The sequence below is a fragment of the Cetorhinus maximus genome, chromosome 8, assembly GCF_964194155.1.
Source record: "Cetorhinus maximus chromosome 8, sCetMax3.hap1.1, whole genome shotgun sequence".
Classification (NCBI taxonomy): Eukaryota; Metazoa; Chordata; class Chondrichthyes; order Lamniformes; family Cetorhinidae; genus Cetorhinus; species Cetorhinus maximus.
Window position 1 is genome coordinate 52,325,390 of NC_135886.1, and position 15,752 is coordinate 52,341,141.

General features: G+C 43.3%; 1 protein-coding gene across 3 annotated transcripts in view; it reads right to left on the bottom strand.

Moving 5' to 3' along the window:
- klhl12 (kelch-like family member 12) overlaps positions 1-15,752 on the bottom strand; it is a 52,596-nt gene that overhangs the window by 33,901 nt on the left and 2,943 nt on the right. For 2 of the 3 annotated variants that reach the window (XM_078546837.1, XM_078546838.1), the window contains exons 2-6: positions 12,535-12,714; positions 10,741-10,968; positions 3,011-3,164; positions 2,057-2,274; positions 274-423 (exon numbers count right to left, since the gene is read on the bottom strand). In XM_078546837.1, the coding sequence (XP_078402963.1) occupies positions 274-423; positions 2,057-2,274; positions 3,011-3,164; positions 10,741-10,923 (705 nt within the window). In that variant the 5' untranslated portion in view covers positions 10,924-10,968; positions 12,535-12,714. Of the gene's footprint in view, positions 1-273; positions 424-2,056; positions 2,275-3,010; positions 3,165-10,740; positions 10,969-12,510; positions 12,715-15,752 lie in introns of those variants that run through there. The other variant, XM_078546840.1, reaches the window with a different exon arrangement.

Genomic DNA, 15,752 nt, shown 5'->3' on the forward strand with positions numbered 1-15,752 from the left:
ATCAGACGCCAGCAAATTAATAGAGCAAGTGTCACCAGTGAAATAAACGGAGAAATGGGCAACAGTGAACTAATGAATTCATTGAGAAACAGGCACATCAGCACACCAATAAATTAATGGAGTGGGGATTCTGGAACAAAGGAATAAATATGGAGCACGGATAGTTTTTAATTACTGGAAATATGTTTTTAACCAAAAGAAAGCATGTAGTTAGTTGCCTCCCAGAACATTTGAGTTACAAGTGATAGCAATCTATTTGGAAGAAGTACATACCTCAGCATCAATTACATCTGTAATGTATCTTGGAGTGAGCAATGGCATCCGGACATACTGCAGCAGATCTGGTAGAAATTCCTCTCGTTCCTTCTTAGAGTGTTTTACCCAGTTTAATACTGCTTCAAACACTGGTTCCTCTGAATCCACCTAGAACAACAGCAGGTCATCAGAAACCAGACAGCCATCCACTGTACTATAGGGTACTGGTCCTATTATGCCACACATATGAACTCCCAATTCAGATAACAATTAGAACTCCCAAACCAGCTAGGTGACAACAAAGGGGGTTGGGGCAGGGTTGCTTAAGCTACTTTCCTCTCAGTCGTCAAGAACACATCACAAAAATATTCAAACGCCCTGATGGCTGCATTACTGCATTCCATTGCATATTAAATTGAAATGTGTTTTTATCCTTACAGTACCCAATAGTAATTTTGGGCATTCATCAAATTTTACTGGTGCACCTCCTATAGCTTAGCCCACAGAAAGTCGAACAAACTTAATTTCTTTCTGAGTGCATTAGTGATGCTGCAGATGTAGGTGTGGAGACCTGCAGCTTTTGAAGTGGCATCTGGTGGTAGAAGCCTGCAAACGCAGGCATGGGGTAGGGTGATGCATATTTAATATATTATAGATTTGTATTTAGCGCCATGAATCTAGTGAGTGATCAGTGCCCTAACTCATTGCTAAAAGGATTTCAAGATGGCAGCCAGTTACCTGTGGAAAAATATTTGCGTCAAAATTAATGTGTGGTTACAAAACAAATTGGTATCTGTGATGCATTGCTGCATCTAGATTGCAATAACATCCACAATTAACCAGGAAGGACTATCGTGCTTCAGGCTCAGGTTAACCCATTCACCATCATGGGCAGTTGGAGAAGGGGGAGTATTCCGAAATCCCAGCTACAAGGAATTCTAATTACCTTTGAACATTTTGTTTCTTACTCATTTTTATCAATTTTCAAAGAGCTATTTTATAGAGTTATTGAAATAAAACAGATGAAGCAAACTAGTTTATCCATGCAAGATTTACTCAGTTCCTTCTGGTAGTTGGCCTCACCAAATCCCACACTCAGAGGAGTTTGTTCCGAGTTCGCCAGTCTCAGGGCGGGATGGAAGCAGAGGTGATGTAGTTAGATTCAAAGATTCCTAGGAGGGAGAACCAATCACTGGCTAAGTTCTAGAATCATGTTCCAAAGTAGTGCAAGGCTCTTTAAACAAAATTCTACTCATCACGTCCCATTCTTATAATCACTCTCATTAAGTCCTAACTTCAAGCCGGGCATCATCTAATAGCAGAGGTGTCAGCTGTGGCTCAGTTCACAGCACCCTCGCCTTTGAATCAGAGGGTTGTGGGTTCATGTCCCACTCCCGGAAACCAAGAACTGTGATTGTACTCGAAAGAGTTGCAATCTGTGACTGTTGATAACTCGAAAGAATCTAATAGTTTCAATTAACTCCTCTTTTATCCTCTCCAACCTCATTGACACTGTGCATCATCAGTTACAATCCTTGACCTCGGTCTCTCAATGATAAAGAGATGTGCACCCCACCAAGTGCCAAAAGAATGTGGTGAATGTTAAGAAATTTTCAACTTCTTGTGCATAATTATTGCATCACATCAATACTCATTATCCTCCAAGCATTTTAGAAGAGACAGAAACTCCTGAAAACAGGTAATGTCTTCAATTTTAAATTTTATTTGCCCCTCCTTATCATGGGCTGTGTGATGCAACAATCGGCCTTTGTACATTCTCCCCAAGTGGCTGAGACCTCACCTGAATCTCATCACACCGAATGAGTTTTTCCACTTCCCCCTTGTTCAGCAGCATGAATTCCTCATGTTGGACAACTTCTGGAAAATTCTTCTGACTGAAAACTTCTGCTGCCTGCATCAGATCCACACAGCTGTGAGTCTCTGCAAATTCCTGGATTCCCAAACAGTTGGATGGGTCTAACTGGCTCTCCAAGAATTCACAGCAAGCCTGCTTCACACCTAGTGAAAAATACACACAATCTGTACACAGAAATTGTTATTTGTTTAATGCTGCAATTTTACATCACCAGCAGCATCCGCTGGATGAGAAATGAAGACTGAGGTTTTAGCCATGGTTCAGTGCTAGCATTCGCCTCAAGAATCAGAAGGTTGTGGATACAAACCCGATACCCGAGCCTTGAGTGCATAACCCAGTGTAGTACTGAGGGAGTGCTGCACAGTTGGAGCTGCTGGACATAAATCAAACATGAAACTGAGGTTCTGTCCATCTTCTCAGGTGAATATACAAGAACCCTAGTCACTCAGAATTCTCATTTTGTCTTGGTCAAAATTTATCCCTCAACCAACATCACTAAAATTGGTAATTGCTTCTTTAGCTCATCGCTATTTATAGGACCTTGCTGCAGGCAAATTGGTCACCAGGTTTCCTAACCTTGCAAGAGTAGCTATACTTCAGAAGTATTTCATTGGCTGTAAAGTACTTTGGGACATCCTAGGGTATCAAAAGCACCACGTTAACGTAAGTTCTTTCTTACGAAAAAAGCTGTCTTTTGTGCTCCACATGCAGTATTGCTGGAGCAGCAATGTAAATGACTGCCATTTGCAGAGCTTCACAGGCCTAAGGTGGGATGATTGTTGATCTTGTGTAGCATGGCAATACAGTTCTGCAAGGTGTTTTTCACAACACTCAGCGCTGGACTGTTCCAAGAGCAATGAAACTGAGAAAAGAACTCACCTTTCAGCTGGAGGAGACAGGCTGCAGGAAGCAATTCTTGAACATTTTCTACAGTGACATGGACAGTTTCTGTATATACAAAATCCAATAGGATCTCCATGGTGGAAGCAGTCAGACCCTGAATATCAATGTTAGGTTTACCTTTCTCCGAAAGCTGCAAGGAAAGAAACAGTGGCACAATCACTTTCCAGGAACAAATTCAAACATTTTTTACTTCCACTAGAGGTATACTTACCTATCAGACATCACAATGTAACCAAATTTTGTAACATATACTCCCCAAACACGCCCCACCATGCAACGATACCCTCGCCCTACCCTGTGTCGACACACTCCCCACCCCCTCCCACCTTGCAGTGACACACTTCCCATCACCTCGCCCCAAACCCTGCAGCGACACATTCCCCATGTGCTCACCCCAACCTGCAGCCACACATACACCCCCTCCCCCACCACTCTGAGACGATATACTTGACACTCACCCCACCCTGTGTGGTCAGGTCTCCGTCACACTCGCCCGAACCTCACAAGCGATCTGACACACCTACACATAAATGGCCATGAACATCAATGCAGTAAAGCACGAATGTAATGTGACCTAACCTAGTATTGTGATACTAAACATTCTCAAAGCTTTATCTCTGGTCACTTAACACTTGCTACAGGCACACTTGCTCAAGGGTTCCCGATCCTCTCCAGGCAAACAGTAATGACTATGTGAGGACTATGAGGAAGCAGTAGGAATTCTCAAAACAGGGTGGAGTAGAGCTCAGGAAAACAAATTCGAGCCAGCAGCTGAGGAACCCTGACATGTTTTCCTGGAGAAACAAAGAGACTGGACTAGGAAAAGAAAAGCACCTGTTTCTACGGCTGCCTCACTGCTTGTGGAGACGTATTACAATTCCACAGAGATAGAATCAGTAATTCAGCAAGGGAGAGGTTAAATACATGTTATTAGCAGTATCTTGTTTTTAAACTAGGTAATAACAGAGCTACTATTAGAAAGAGGCGTTTAAGTGCAACCATTAACCTAGTCATTCTGAGGCACATCCTCATATTTAGAATGTTTTTTTTTGAAAGGAATCAAGCATTCTTTCTCAACCAGGAAAAAGAGTTCTCAGTGCAAATGCCTGCAGAGGATTGATCACCAGTATATTTACACAGTGACAACTGCGATTCTCCATTACATGGGAAGCTGGTTTTGAGCTGAAATTAATTAATCTCTACCTCTCAGCTGAGGAATCAGTACTCCTGGGTGATGAGCACCACTTGGAAGAAGCACTGAGGATACCACCACCACCTGCAAGTTCCTCTCCAAGTCACTCACCATCCTGACTTGGAAATATATTGCTGTTCCTTCACTGTCACTGGGTCAAAATCCTGGAACTCCCTCCCTAACAGCACTGTGGGTGTACCTACACCAGATGAACAGCAAATGGTTCAAAAAGGCAGCTCACCACCACCACCTTCTGAAGGAAAATTAGGGACACATTTAGTTTTGCCATGAACATTCCAAGAACGCCTAAAAAATGTCCAGCCCCCAGAGTGGCTCAGTAGCACTAGCTCCTGATTAAACTGGCCAAGTTCTAAAGGACACAGTTGCCAGGCTGGGCCTGCAACAGGTGGTGAGTGAAGCAACTTCTTCCTCACCAATCTTAATTGTGGCAGATGCATCTATCCATGACAGCATTGGTAGGAGTGGCTACCACACAGTTCTTTGAAAACTAAGTCCCATCTTCACACTGAGCATACCCCCCATCATTTTGTGTGACATGATCACCATGCTAAATGGGATAGGTTCAGAAGAGATCTAGCAGCTCGAAACTGGGCATCCATGAGGTGTTGTGGGCCATCAGCAGCAGAATTGTATTCAATCGCAATCTGGAAACTGGAGCATATCCCTCACTGTATCATTACCATGAAGTTAGGGGATCAGCCTAGGTTCAATGAGGAGTGTAGGAGAGCATGCCAGGAAAAGCTTCAAGCATACCTAAAAACGAGGCCAGACTGGTGAAGCCATAACACAGGACTACATGAATTCTAAATAGCAGAAGCAACATGCAATAGAGAGAGCGCTAAGTGAACCCACAACCAATGGGTCAGATCAAAGCTCTCCAGCCCTGCTACATGCAGTCATGAATTGTGGTGGGAAATTAAACAAAGAACATGAGTAAGAGGCTCTATGGACACCTGGCCAATTCAAATAAAAAGGCAGCACCTAATATTGACATTTTAAAAGTCACAGAGCAGCAAGTAGGTGATTGGATGGTGAGTTTTACTGTTGTCTTATATTTCTCTAATTTAGGGCAATGGGCTAAACTAAGCTTTTAAATTTGATAAATTTTAAATTTGGTAAGTTTTAAGTCAGCTTAAGTCTGAGTGAGTCTTAAATTTTATTCCTGGTGAGCTTAGTTAGTAGCCCAGTAAAAAGAGACGTAGCAGAGCACCTCAGTCCTGTTGAATGTACATCCTGTGCCATGTGAGAACTCAGGACATTTCTCGTGTCCTGGACAATCAAAGGTGCAGGAAGTGGCATCAGCTGGAGGAGCTCAAGCTCTGGGTTTCAGATTTTCTGGAGGTGATCATCCTTTAGCTTAAGAGTGTAACAGAGGGGAAATGTGTCAGACAGTCAAGGAGATCCAAGCAAGTAGTGCAGCAGTCTCCTGAGTGCATCTCATTCTTTAACCAGTATTCAGTTCTGAACAGCAGTAAGGACAATGGTTTCTCTCAGGAATACAGATAGGACCAAGGTGATGGCACTATGCGTAACTCAGCTGGACGGGGAGGAGGGTCAGAAAAGTAACAGTGAGAGGGGATTAAACGGCCAGGGGAACAATCAGGTGTTGCTGCAGTCACAGAAGTAATTCCAGGAAGGAATGTTGCCTCCATGGTGCCAGGATCAAGGAGTCACTGAGCAGCTGCAGAGCACTTTGAGGGAGTGGGGGTGGGGCTGAACAGCCAGAGGTCGTGGTCCATATCAGCACCAATGACATAGGTATAAAGAGGGATGAGATCTTTCCAGCAGATTTCAGGGAGCATGGAAAGAAATTAAAAAGTAGGACCTCAAAGGTAGTAATCTCCAGATTATTCCCAGTGCCACACACGAGTGAGTACAGAAATCGGAGGAAAGCTGAATACATGGCTGGGGAGATGGTGCAGGAAGAAGGGCTTTAGATATCTGGGATATTGGGACTGATTTTGGGGAAAGTGGGACCTGTCCAACTAGATGGGTTGCACCTTAGCATGATTGGGGCCAATATTTTGGCAGAGAGGTTTAAACCAGCTTGGTGAAATGGGAACCTGAGCATAGATTCAGAAGGGAGCAAAACAAATTTGGAAATAGTAGTCCGAAAATTAGTAAGCAAGAACGGAAGATCTGAGAAACAAAGGCTAGAAAACAGACACTGGAGTTGTTCAGTGATTAACGGTATATACTTCATGCCAAGAGTGTAGTGAGTAAAGCAGTTGGACTGAAAGCAGGTAGACACTTGGAGGTATGATATTATAGTCATTACTGAAACATGGCTTGAAGAACGACAGGGATGGCAGCTCAACATTCCAGGTTCAGGGTTTTCAGACATGATAGAGAGGGGGAATAAAAACAGAGGGAGGGGAGAATCATTATATTGGTTAAAGAAACAATTGTGGCTGTGAGGCAGGATGATATGCTAGAACGAACATCAAATGAGGTCCCATGGGTTCAACTGAGGGACAATAAAGGGGTAAACACATTGCTGGGGGTGTATCATATCAAGTCCCCTCAGGATCTTATGTTTCAATATCACCTCTCATTCTTCGAAACTCCAATGGGTATAGCCCAGGCTGTTCAACCTTTCTTGATAAGATGAGCCCTTCATCCCAGAAATGAGTCAAGTGAACGCAACTGGATAATCACAAGGATCAGATTAAATGTATCCCAGACTGCTGGGAGAAGAAAGGGAAGAAATAATGGACGTTCTGACCATCTTTTCGCAATCCTCTCTGGATGCAGGCATGGTGCCAGAGGGCTAGATGATTGCTAACATTGTACCATTGTTTGAAAAGGGATAGATCAAATAAATAATTACAGAGCAGTCAACCTAACCTCAGCGGTGGACAACTTATTGGAAAAAATTCTGGGAGAGTCAGCTAGTAAAACACAGATTAATAAAGGGCAGTCAGGAAGGATTTGTAAAGGGTAGGTCATGCCTGACAAACTTGAATGAATTTTCTGAGGAAGTAACAAGGAGGGTCAATGAGGGTAGTGTGTTTGATGCCTACATGGATTTTAGTAAAGCTTTTGACAAGGTGCCACATGGCAGGTTAGTCAGAAAATTAAATGCTCATGAGAAAGTGGCATGTTGGATCCAATATTGGTTCAATGCAGGAAGCAAAGTGTAATAGTCAATGGGTACTTTTGTGACTGGAATGCATTTTCTAGTGGGGCTCCACAGTACTCTGTGTTGGATCTCTTGCGGTTCATGATATTAATGATTTAGACTTAAATGTAGGGGGCATGATTAAGAAGTTTACAGATGGTACAAAAATTGGCCATGCGTTGATAGTGAGCAAGAAAGTCGTAGACTGCAGGAAAAAAAATCAATAGACGGTCAGGTGGACCGAGAAGTGGCAAATGGAGTTCAATTCAGAAAAGTGTGAGGTAATACATCGGGGAGGTCAACCAGAGAAAGGAAACCTAACTGAATTATGATCACTACCACTAAAATGCTCTCTCACTGACAGCCCTTTCACCTGTCCAACATTATTTCCTAAAATCAATGGTTGCCTTCTGTGTTCTAATTGTACTATGGTTTTTTGTACAACTGACAAAATTGCAGCTCAACCTATGCCAGAAGGATGACAGAAAGGAAGGATATGATTTGATCTGTTTGAACAGTTGTCAATAGCTAAGCACACCATTAACCGTGTAAGTGCACTGGTTGGGTTTACACAACTCAGGCTGAGCTTCTCAATGGGTTATCTTGGCTATGTTTACTGGAACTCAATGACGAAGGGACAATACCCAAAACGATGGGTGGAATCCTCCTGGTTCCACAGATACAGGTTTGGAGGCAGCACTGGGAGCAAAATCTGAAGATAGCACATCGGTTCGGCTCCCTGATGTGTTTCCACCTCCAAGCAATCTTGCTCGTAGATGGCTCCCCCAATACGCCTGAAGCTCGGCAGGTGGCTGGAGGCAGCCTCCCAACGGCATTCCAGGGGGACCATCAATGCCTCCTATAAATCCCTTAATTCCAGAGCCATAGAATCACAAGCAGTCCTGTGCAGGGACGGCCCCTCCACAAATATGGCCTACCAACTCTGGCCATTCTTCATTTTTGTATTTTAATAGGACTTCAGAGAGGGTATCCGTTTTGAGATGCCCTTGCTGTCCACCACGTGCTTTAGCAGTGCTCATCTCTGCCAATGGACATGCTGGCTGGCCACATCTCCTGGCCCTCTGATTGGGACTCCCTCCCCACCCTCGCTGCCTGGGAACCCACCTGCCACCTTTAATTGGACAATGAATGTTGCCTCATAACTGGATATATTGCGAGCCACATGGCCAGCTGACATCATCAGGGTTGAAACTTGCTTTTGGTCTCAACAGCAGAAAAAATTCAGAGGTGCTAAGTTTCCATCCAGTAACTGTTTCTTTCTCCATTGCTAGACTTGCTGAGCATTTACAGCTTTTTAGTTTTTACTTCAAATTTCCAGCATCTGTAGTCATTTCCTTTTGTTCTCATCCCTTTACTATGGTTTTTCAATTAAAAATAACTTGCTTTGTAAGGGGCAAGCAGTTTGAATTAGAAGATCAAGAAAATACAAAATGACATCCATTCTTTACTACATGTCCCACCACTGGAAAATTGAAATTTATTTATTTACATACCCAGGCACCACATGCGATGAGACCAACCTTATTTCCAATAAAAATCCAATAAAATCAAATAAAAAGTACGCACAATCTTAAAACTAGGAACATAAGAAGGAGCACAGGAACAGGTGAAGGCCATTCAGCCCTTTGAGCCTGTTTCATCCTTAAATTAGATCACTGCTGATCTGCATTCAACTCCATTTACCTACCTTGGTTCTTTAATACCCTTGCCCCTCATCTTTCTGATGAGACATTAAATTGAGATTCTCTCAGGTGAACTTCAAAAATTCTTCGAGTTAGTTGATCTTTGACTGGAAATATTAAAGTGTATCAGTCTTTGAATATTTTTAAGGCAGAGGTGGACAGATTCTTGGTAAGCAAGGGAGTCATGGGTTATTGGGAGTAGGCGAGATGCAGATTTGCGGTTACTATCAGATCAGCCACAATCTTATTAAATGGTGGAGCAGGCTTGAGGGGCCGAATGGCCTACCCCTGCTCCTTGTTCATATGTTCATAAAGCCTCTGTGGAGGGTGTACTAGGAACTTGACTGAGACAACCCAAACACATTCCTGTAGGACTCTTGAGAGCTTATATAGAGGGAATTTCCTCCCACCTCTGGCTGAACTTAAAATCAGATCTCAAAGCTGAGAGTGCTTCCCCAAAATGTAATATATGATTCGACATGGGCTTCATAAATAGGGGCATATAATAAAAATGCAAGGAAGTTATGTTAAATTTGTTTAAAACGCTGGTTGAGCCTCAAGTGGAGTATTGTGTCCAATTCTGGGCACCACACAAAAGCTATGATGTGAAAGTGTTTAGAGAGGATGCAGAAAAGATTCATGAGAATTGGAGATTGGAGAAGTTGAGCTGTTCTTCTTGGAGAAGGGAATATTAAGAGGAGATTTGATAGAGGTGTTCAAAATCTTGAGGAATCTGGACAGAGTGGATAGAGAGAAACTGTTCCTATTGGCAGAAAGATCCAGAGCTGGAGGACACTGAATTAAGGAGATTGGCAAAAGAAGCAATGTCAACATGAGGAAAATCTTTTTTATGCAGCAAGTGGTTAGGATCTGGAATGCACTGCATGAGTGAGGTGGAGGCACATTCAATCATGGCTTTTGAAAGGGAAGTGAATAATTATCTGAAGGGAAAATATTTGTAGGACATTGGGGAAAAGACAGGTGAATTGCTCTTGCAGAAGACTAGCACAGACGCAATGGGCCAAATGTCTTCCTTCTGTAACCATTCTATGATTCTAACAGAAATTTTCAGTTGACTTAGTCTCAACAGCTTTTTGGGGGAAGAGAGTTGCAGTTTTCCAATTTAGATGTAGGTTGGCCATTCAAGAATGAAATCAAGAAATATTTTGTCTCAGAGTGTAGTGGGAATCATCAAGGAGACTGAGAAATCCAGAACTGTCATTCAAGAGTTGTTGCAACAAGAAATGTTTTGCTACAGGAAGTAATTGAGACAGAGACCATCATATTGAGGGAAACCTGGAAAAATGTATGAAGTGGCATAGCAGGATAGTAAAATTAGTTTTGGATTGCTCTAACACAAAATCGATGGGCCAAATGGCCTCCTTCTGAATTCCAATAGTTCCATGCTGTAGGCCAGTCACTAGGAGCATGCAAGTTGACTGTCCATCCAGCCTTTTCTTACTTGGGGAAGTAAAAGTTATGGATAAGCCGTAGTACACAGCAGTGACTCTCTTGCTTGGGACTAATTGATAATGCTGATTAAATAGCCCTAATTTAAGGAGCCATAGTCAATAAACTGACAAACATTAGTATTGCTGTGAAGAGGAAGTGAACATGTTTCCTGACTGATCTTTAAAGAAAGAATTACAATGGCAGCTTGCCAGCTTACCTCACTGGTGAACATGGCACAAAAGTAATCGCTGCAAGCGGCCAACACAATACGATGAGCAGGAAAATCCTTGCTGTCAACTCGCAATGTGACATCGCACAGGGTGTTACTCTTCCTCAGAGAGTTCATAGTGTTGAGAATTGACTTGGCATGTGAGTTGGTCATTATATCCCGAGGAGCCATGTTGAGCCTTCCTAAGCCAATGAAGAGAAATCTAGTCGCCTACAGCTGGATTTAAATTAGACCAATAATACATTATTGAAAGATTAGGAAAATGTATCTTCTAATATTTAATACCTTCTTTGAAAAACTTGAGGCCATAAGGTTAAATAGATTTTAAAGCATTTTTGATTAAAGACAATATTTGACAAATTTGCATTTGACAATACTACCTGACAGACCATTAACATGTGTCTAGAATGCCCACATTTCTCCTCAGCTCCCTGTTGTGATTCAGTCTGTTTGCTACCCTAGTTTGCAATTTCATTCATTGTGTTTTGACCTTGAGGCCTCTTTCCATTCCATAGATACTGCATCACACCGACTGTTCACGAATCTGCTTATCGGCTATCCCAAGCGGCCCCCTTCACCTGCATTCAATTCCAATTATTGGCCATCCAAACTACGGCTAATCCATCGAGGCTATCCTACCCACAGCATCAATCTCCTTTCTTAAAAGCTGCTGCACTGAAAATCAGATGCTCATTTCTCAAGATATTATTTCAATCTTGGGATTAGTGCATTTTGGTACCAAGAGTTAAGATTGTTTTTTGTTGATAAAATCCAATCAACACAAATCTAAACAAGCTGGCAGTTCTGCCTGCTGGCCTCCCTTCTACGACGCAGCAAAATCTTCTCTGTATCTCTGTCCATTGTCACCATAACTCTAACCCAACCAACAAGTCATAAGATCTCAGTCACTCACTACCTCTCAACCCAAGATTCTTACGGTGCCACTCTTGACTCAATGGTAGCATACTCACATCTGAGTCAGCACGGTGTGATTTTAGTTTAGGCTGGTAGTTAGGAACTTCTGCACTACAGGAGGTGCCGTCTTTCAGATAATTCGTTAAACCAGGGCCCCTCTCAAATAGACTTAAAAGATCCCATCCCATTTGAAAAGGAACCTGATCCCAGTGTTAACCAACTAAAACATTCAGGCCCTGTCTGAAGAACATGGATTTAACCCAAAAACCGACACAGTGCATCCATTTTACATCAACGTTTCCTACGTGCAAATTTCCTTCTCCAAAGTAGGAGCTGCCATGTGTGAACTTCTGGTTATAGGTAGTTCACACCAACCTGTCTAGCTTAAACAGAATGCCTGTCTGTTGCAACCACTTTCCAGTGACAAACATGGTTTAATTGCCAACTTTTGATTCTATTCCACTCAGATTTGTGCAGGAACTGCAGATTAAACACATTGCTCCAATTCTGAGCATGGACTTAAAGCTTATTCAGTCCCAACTGTTTTATGATGTTTGTGCTCTAAATTCAGGATCTCCTCTGATGTCTGAGAAATTGAGATTAGATCAGTATTAGTGCATTAAACTGAATGGCATAAACTTATACTCTGCTGTCTGTGGCGCTGCAGTATTAAACAATGCAGTGGAAGTTTGGACGGAACCCTTGCAATGCTGAACAGCACTAAATCAGTCTGCAGTCTGATCATTGCAACACTGAAAACAATCTAGATTGCAAAAGCAGGTTTGATAATACGGTTTGCAAATGTTATGGAAAATGCTGAAAGGAACTCATATTTGTCCTTACGTCACAGAGAGAATTTATTCTTACATTCGCTTGCTGAACCAGAGTTACCAGTACATTCGACAAGCCATGGGAGAGTTCCAGACTGCCACCCGCCAGCACCATATAATTACTCCCAAGCCTTTCCGTTCTCCCAGAACTGAGCAAAGCTAGCTCCACAGGACTTCTCTCATTTCAATCGTTTTCAACCATATCCAGTCATATCACCTGGAATATTAATAAAAGGATCAATACTGTAAATCGATTAATTTATCAACAACTGCATTTTCGCTGCATCTGCACATCCCGAACCTCACAAAATATAATTTACTGTTTCAGTATTTGTTACAGGCCTAGTAAACCAAGACAAAGTGACAAGCCTGCTATTGGCTTCCACTCCATGTGGGAGGAGACATATCTCTACGAACAGCTGGTGGCACCGACCAGGAGCCTGTACCAGTAATTCAGCCATGCACTGTGTAATCATTCGATTTAAATAGGACATGGGAAAACAGTTGCACATTATTCTTGTCTAGACTTCAGTTGCTGGGTCAAAATCCTGGAACTCCCTCCATAACAGTACTGTGGGTTCAAGAAGGCAGCTCACCACCACCTTCTCAAGGGCAATTAGGGATAACCAATAAATGCTAGCCTAGCCAGTGATGACCACATCCCATGAATGAATTTAAAAAACTTTGCAATGGGGTGGCCAATGAGCTGAGTTTTTCTTTTAACTGTTTCTACCTCTCTGGAGTACTTTCACATTGAAGGATGTATATGCTGATTTGTTCAGCTCTGTCTGGCATGTTAACAAACCCTGTGCTGCCCTAGCATCAATGTTTGTGCAACAAGACCAATATTTTATCATTTGGTGGCACATAGTGTGCCAAGAGTCTGTAATCACACGAAACAGTCTGCAGGCTTAATTCACTCATTGCCTACGGGTAACCAAGTTTAAAGGTCACCCTCCAGGTGCTTGTCTTAAACTGCCCCTGCAACCTTCTCTAACCCTCTGTTCCAACTCCCTCCCTCAACCCACCAGCACTGTCAGAGTCTTCAACAAGATCAGGCCCAGCCTTTGAACTCTGTCTCTAAACCCCTCCATCTTACTCCCGCTGACTCTTTCAAATCTTCATCAGGACATGTTGACATTCTGTTCTGTCATATACACCTGCCCAGCATCAATTTCCCTTCCGTGAATCACCTGTCTCCTCTACAAAAGGCACCATAGAAAATGTGAACAGTGGCAGCTGTGTTGCATGACTCTGGCCTTTTATGCAACAACCAACGAAGCGCCAATAGCAGAGCAGACACCTGCTTGAACCCACTCTCTGGAAATCTTTCCCCAAGCCAAACATTTCCACTTTAACCTCGCTCATGCTTCCCCCATCTAACTCTTTCTCCATCTGCTGCCTGCTTCTCCCCTTTATTTGGTTTACAATGCTGTCCCTCTATTTATTAATTCTTGCTGTTATCATTCTCTCCCTTTATGTGCGAATCTTCTCTCTTGCTGATGTATCTAACTTCCTAAACAATAACAGAAAATGAATATTGAAAAAAAGGGATAAAAAAGGGGGTGTGAGGATGGAGGAGAGAGTTCATGGTCTGAAGTTATTGAACTCAATGTTAAGTCCAGAAGGCTGTAAAGTGCCTAATCGGAAGATGAGGTGCTGTTCCTCCAGTTTGCGTTGGGCTTCACTGGAACATTGCAGTAGGCCAAGGACAGACATGTGGGCATGAGAGCAGGAATGGGTGTTGAAATGGCAAACGACAGGGAGGTCTGGGTCATGCTTGCGGACAGACCAAAGGTGTTCCGCAAAGCGGTCACCCAGTCTGCATTTGGTCTCTCCAATGTAGAGGAGACCACATTGGGAGCAGCGAATGCAGTAGACCAAATTGAAGGAGGTGCAAGTGAAGCGCTGCTTCACCTGAATGGAGTGTTTGGGCCTTGGACGGTGAGGGGGGGGAGGAGGTAAAGGGCAGGTGTTGCATTTTCTGCGATTGTATGGGAAGGTGCCGTGGGAGGGGGATGAGGTGTTGGGGGTGATGGAGGAGTGGACCAGGGTGTCCCAGAGGGAACGGTCCCTACGGAATGCCGACGGCGGGGGGTTAAGGGAAGATGTGTTTGGTGGTGGCATCATACTGGAGTTGCCAGAAGTGGCAGAGGGTGATCCTTTGAATGCGGAGGCTGGTGGGGTGAAAAGTGAGGGCAAGGGGGACCTATCATGGTTCTGGGGGAGAGAGGAATGTGTGAAGGCAGAGGCGCGGGAGATGGGTCGGACGCGGTTGAGAGCCCTGTCAACCACAATGGGTGGGAAACCTCGGTTATGAAAGTAGGAAGACATGTCAGAAGCGCCGTTTTGGAAAGTGGCATCATCGGAACAGATGTGACAGAGGCGAAGGAACTGAGAGAATAGGATAGAGTCCTTACAGGAAGCAGGGTGTGAGGAGCTGTAGTCGAGGTAACTGTGGGAGTTGGTCGGAATGAGAGGACTCCTCTACATTGGAGAGACCAAACACAGACTGGATGACTGCTTTGCAGAACACCTTTGGTCTGTCCGCAAGCATGACCCAGACCTTCCTGTCACTTGCCACTTCAACACCCCATCCTGCTCATGCCCGTATGTCCGTCCTTGGCCTGCTGCAATGTTCCAAAGCTGCAATGCCGCAATGAAGCCCAATGCAAACTGGAAGAACAGCATCTCATTTTCCGATTAGGCACTTTACAGCCTTCCGGGCTTAACATTGAGTTCAATAACTTCACACCGTGAGCTCTCTCCTCCATCCTCACCCCCACTTTTTATCCCCTTTTTTCAATATTCATCTTCATTTTTTAATTATTTTTTATCCATTTATTTTTATTTATTTTAATTTTTATTCATTGTTTTATCCCCACCTTTTATCCTATTTTCGATCTTTTTTTCCCACCACCGTACTCTTCCCCCCACCCCGCTTCCACAAGGGCCATCTGTCACTTCTTCATGTGGTTCTTTGCAGAGTGCTTACCCTTGTCCTGCTATTATCACATTCTGCTTTCTGACCTTAATGCCACCATCAGCACCTCCTTTAGCCAGTACCACTATCATTAACACCCCTTTGTCCTTTTGTTCATGACATCTCTGGCAATCTCTCCTTTACCTCCACCTATCACTGGCCTTCTATCCAGCTTCAGCTGCCTCACCCCCCTTAGACAGTATAAATTTCATCACATTTTACTTCTCGTTAGCTCTGAAGAAGTCATACGGATTCAAAATGTTAACTCTATT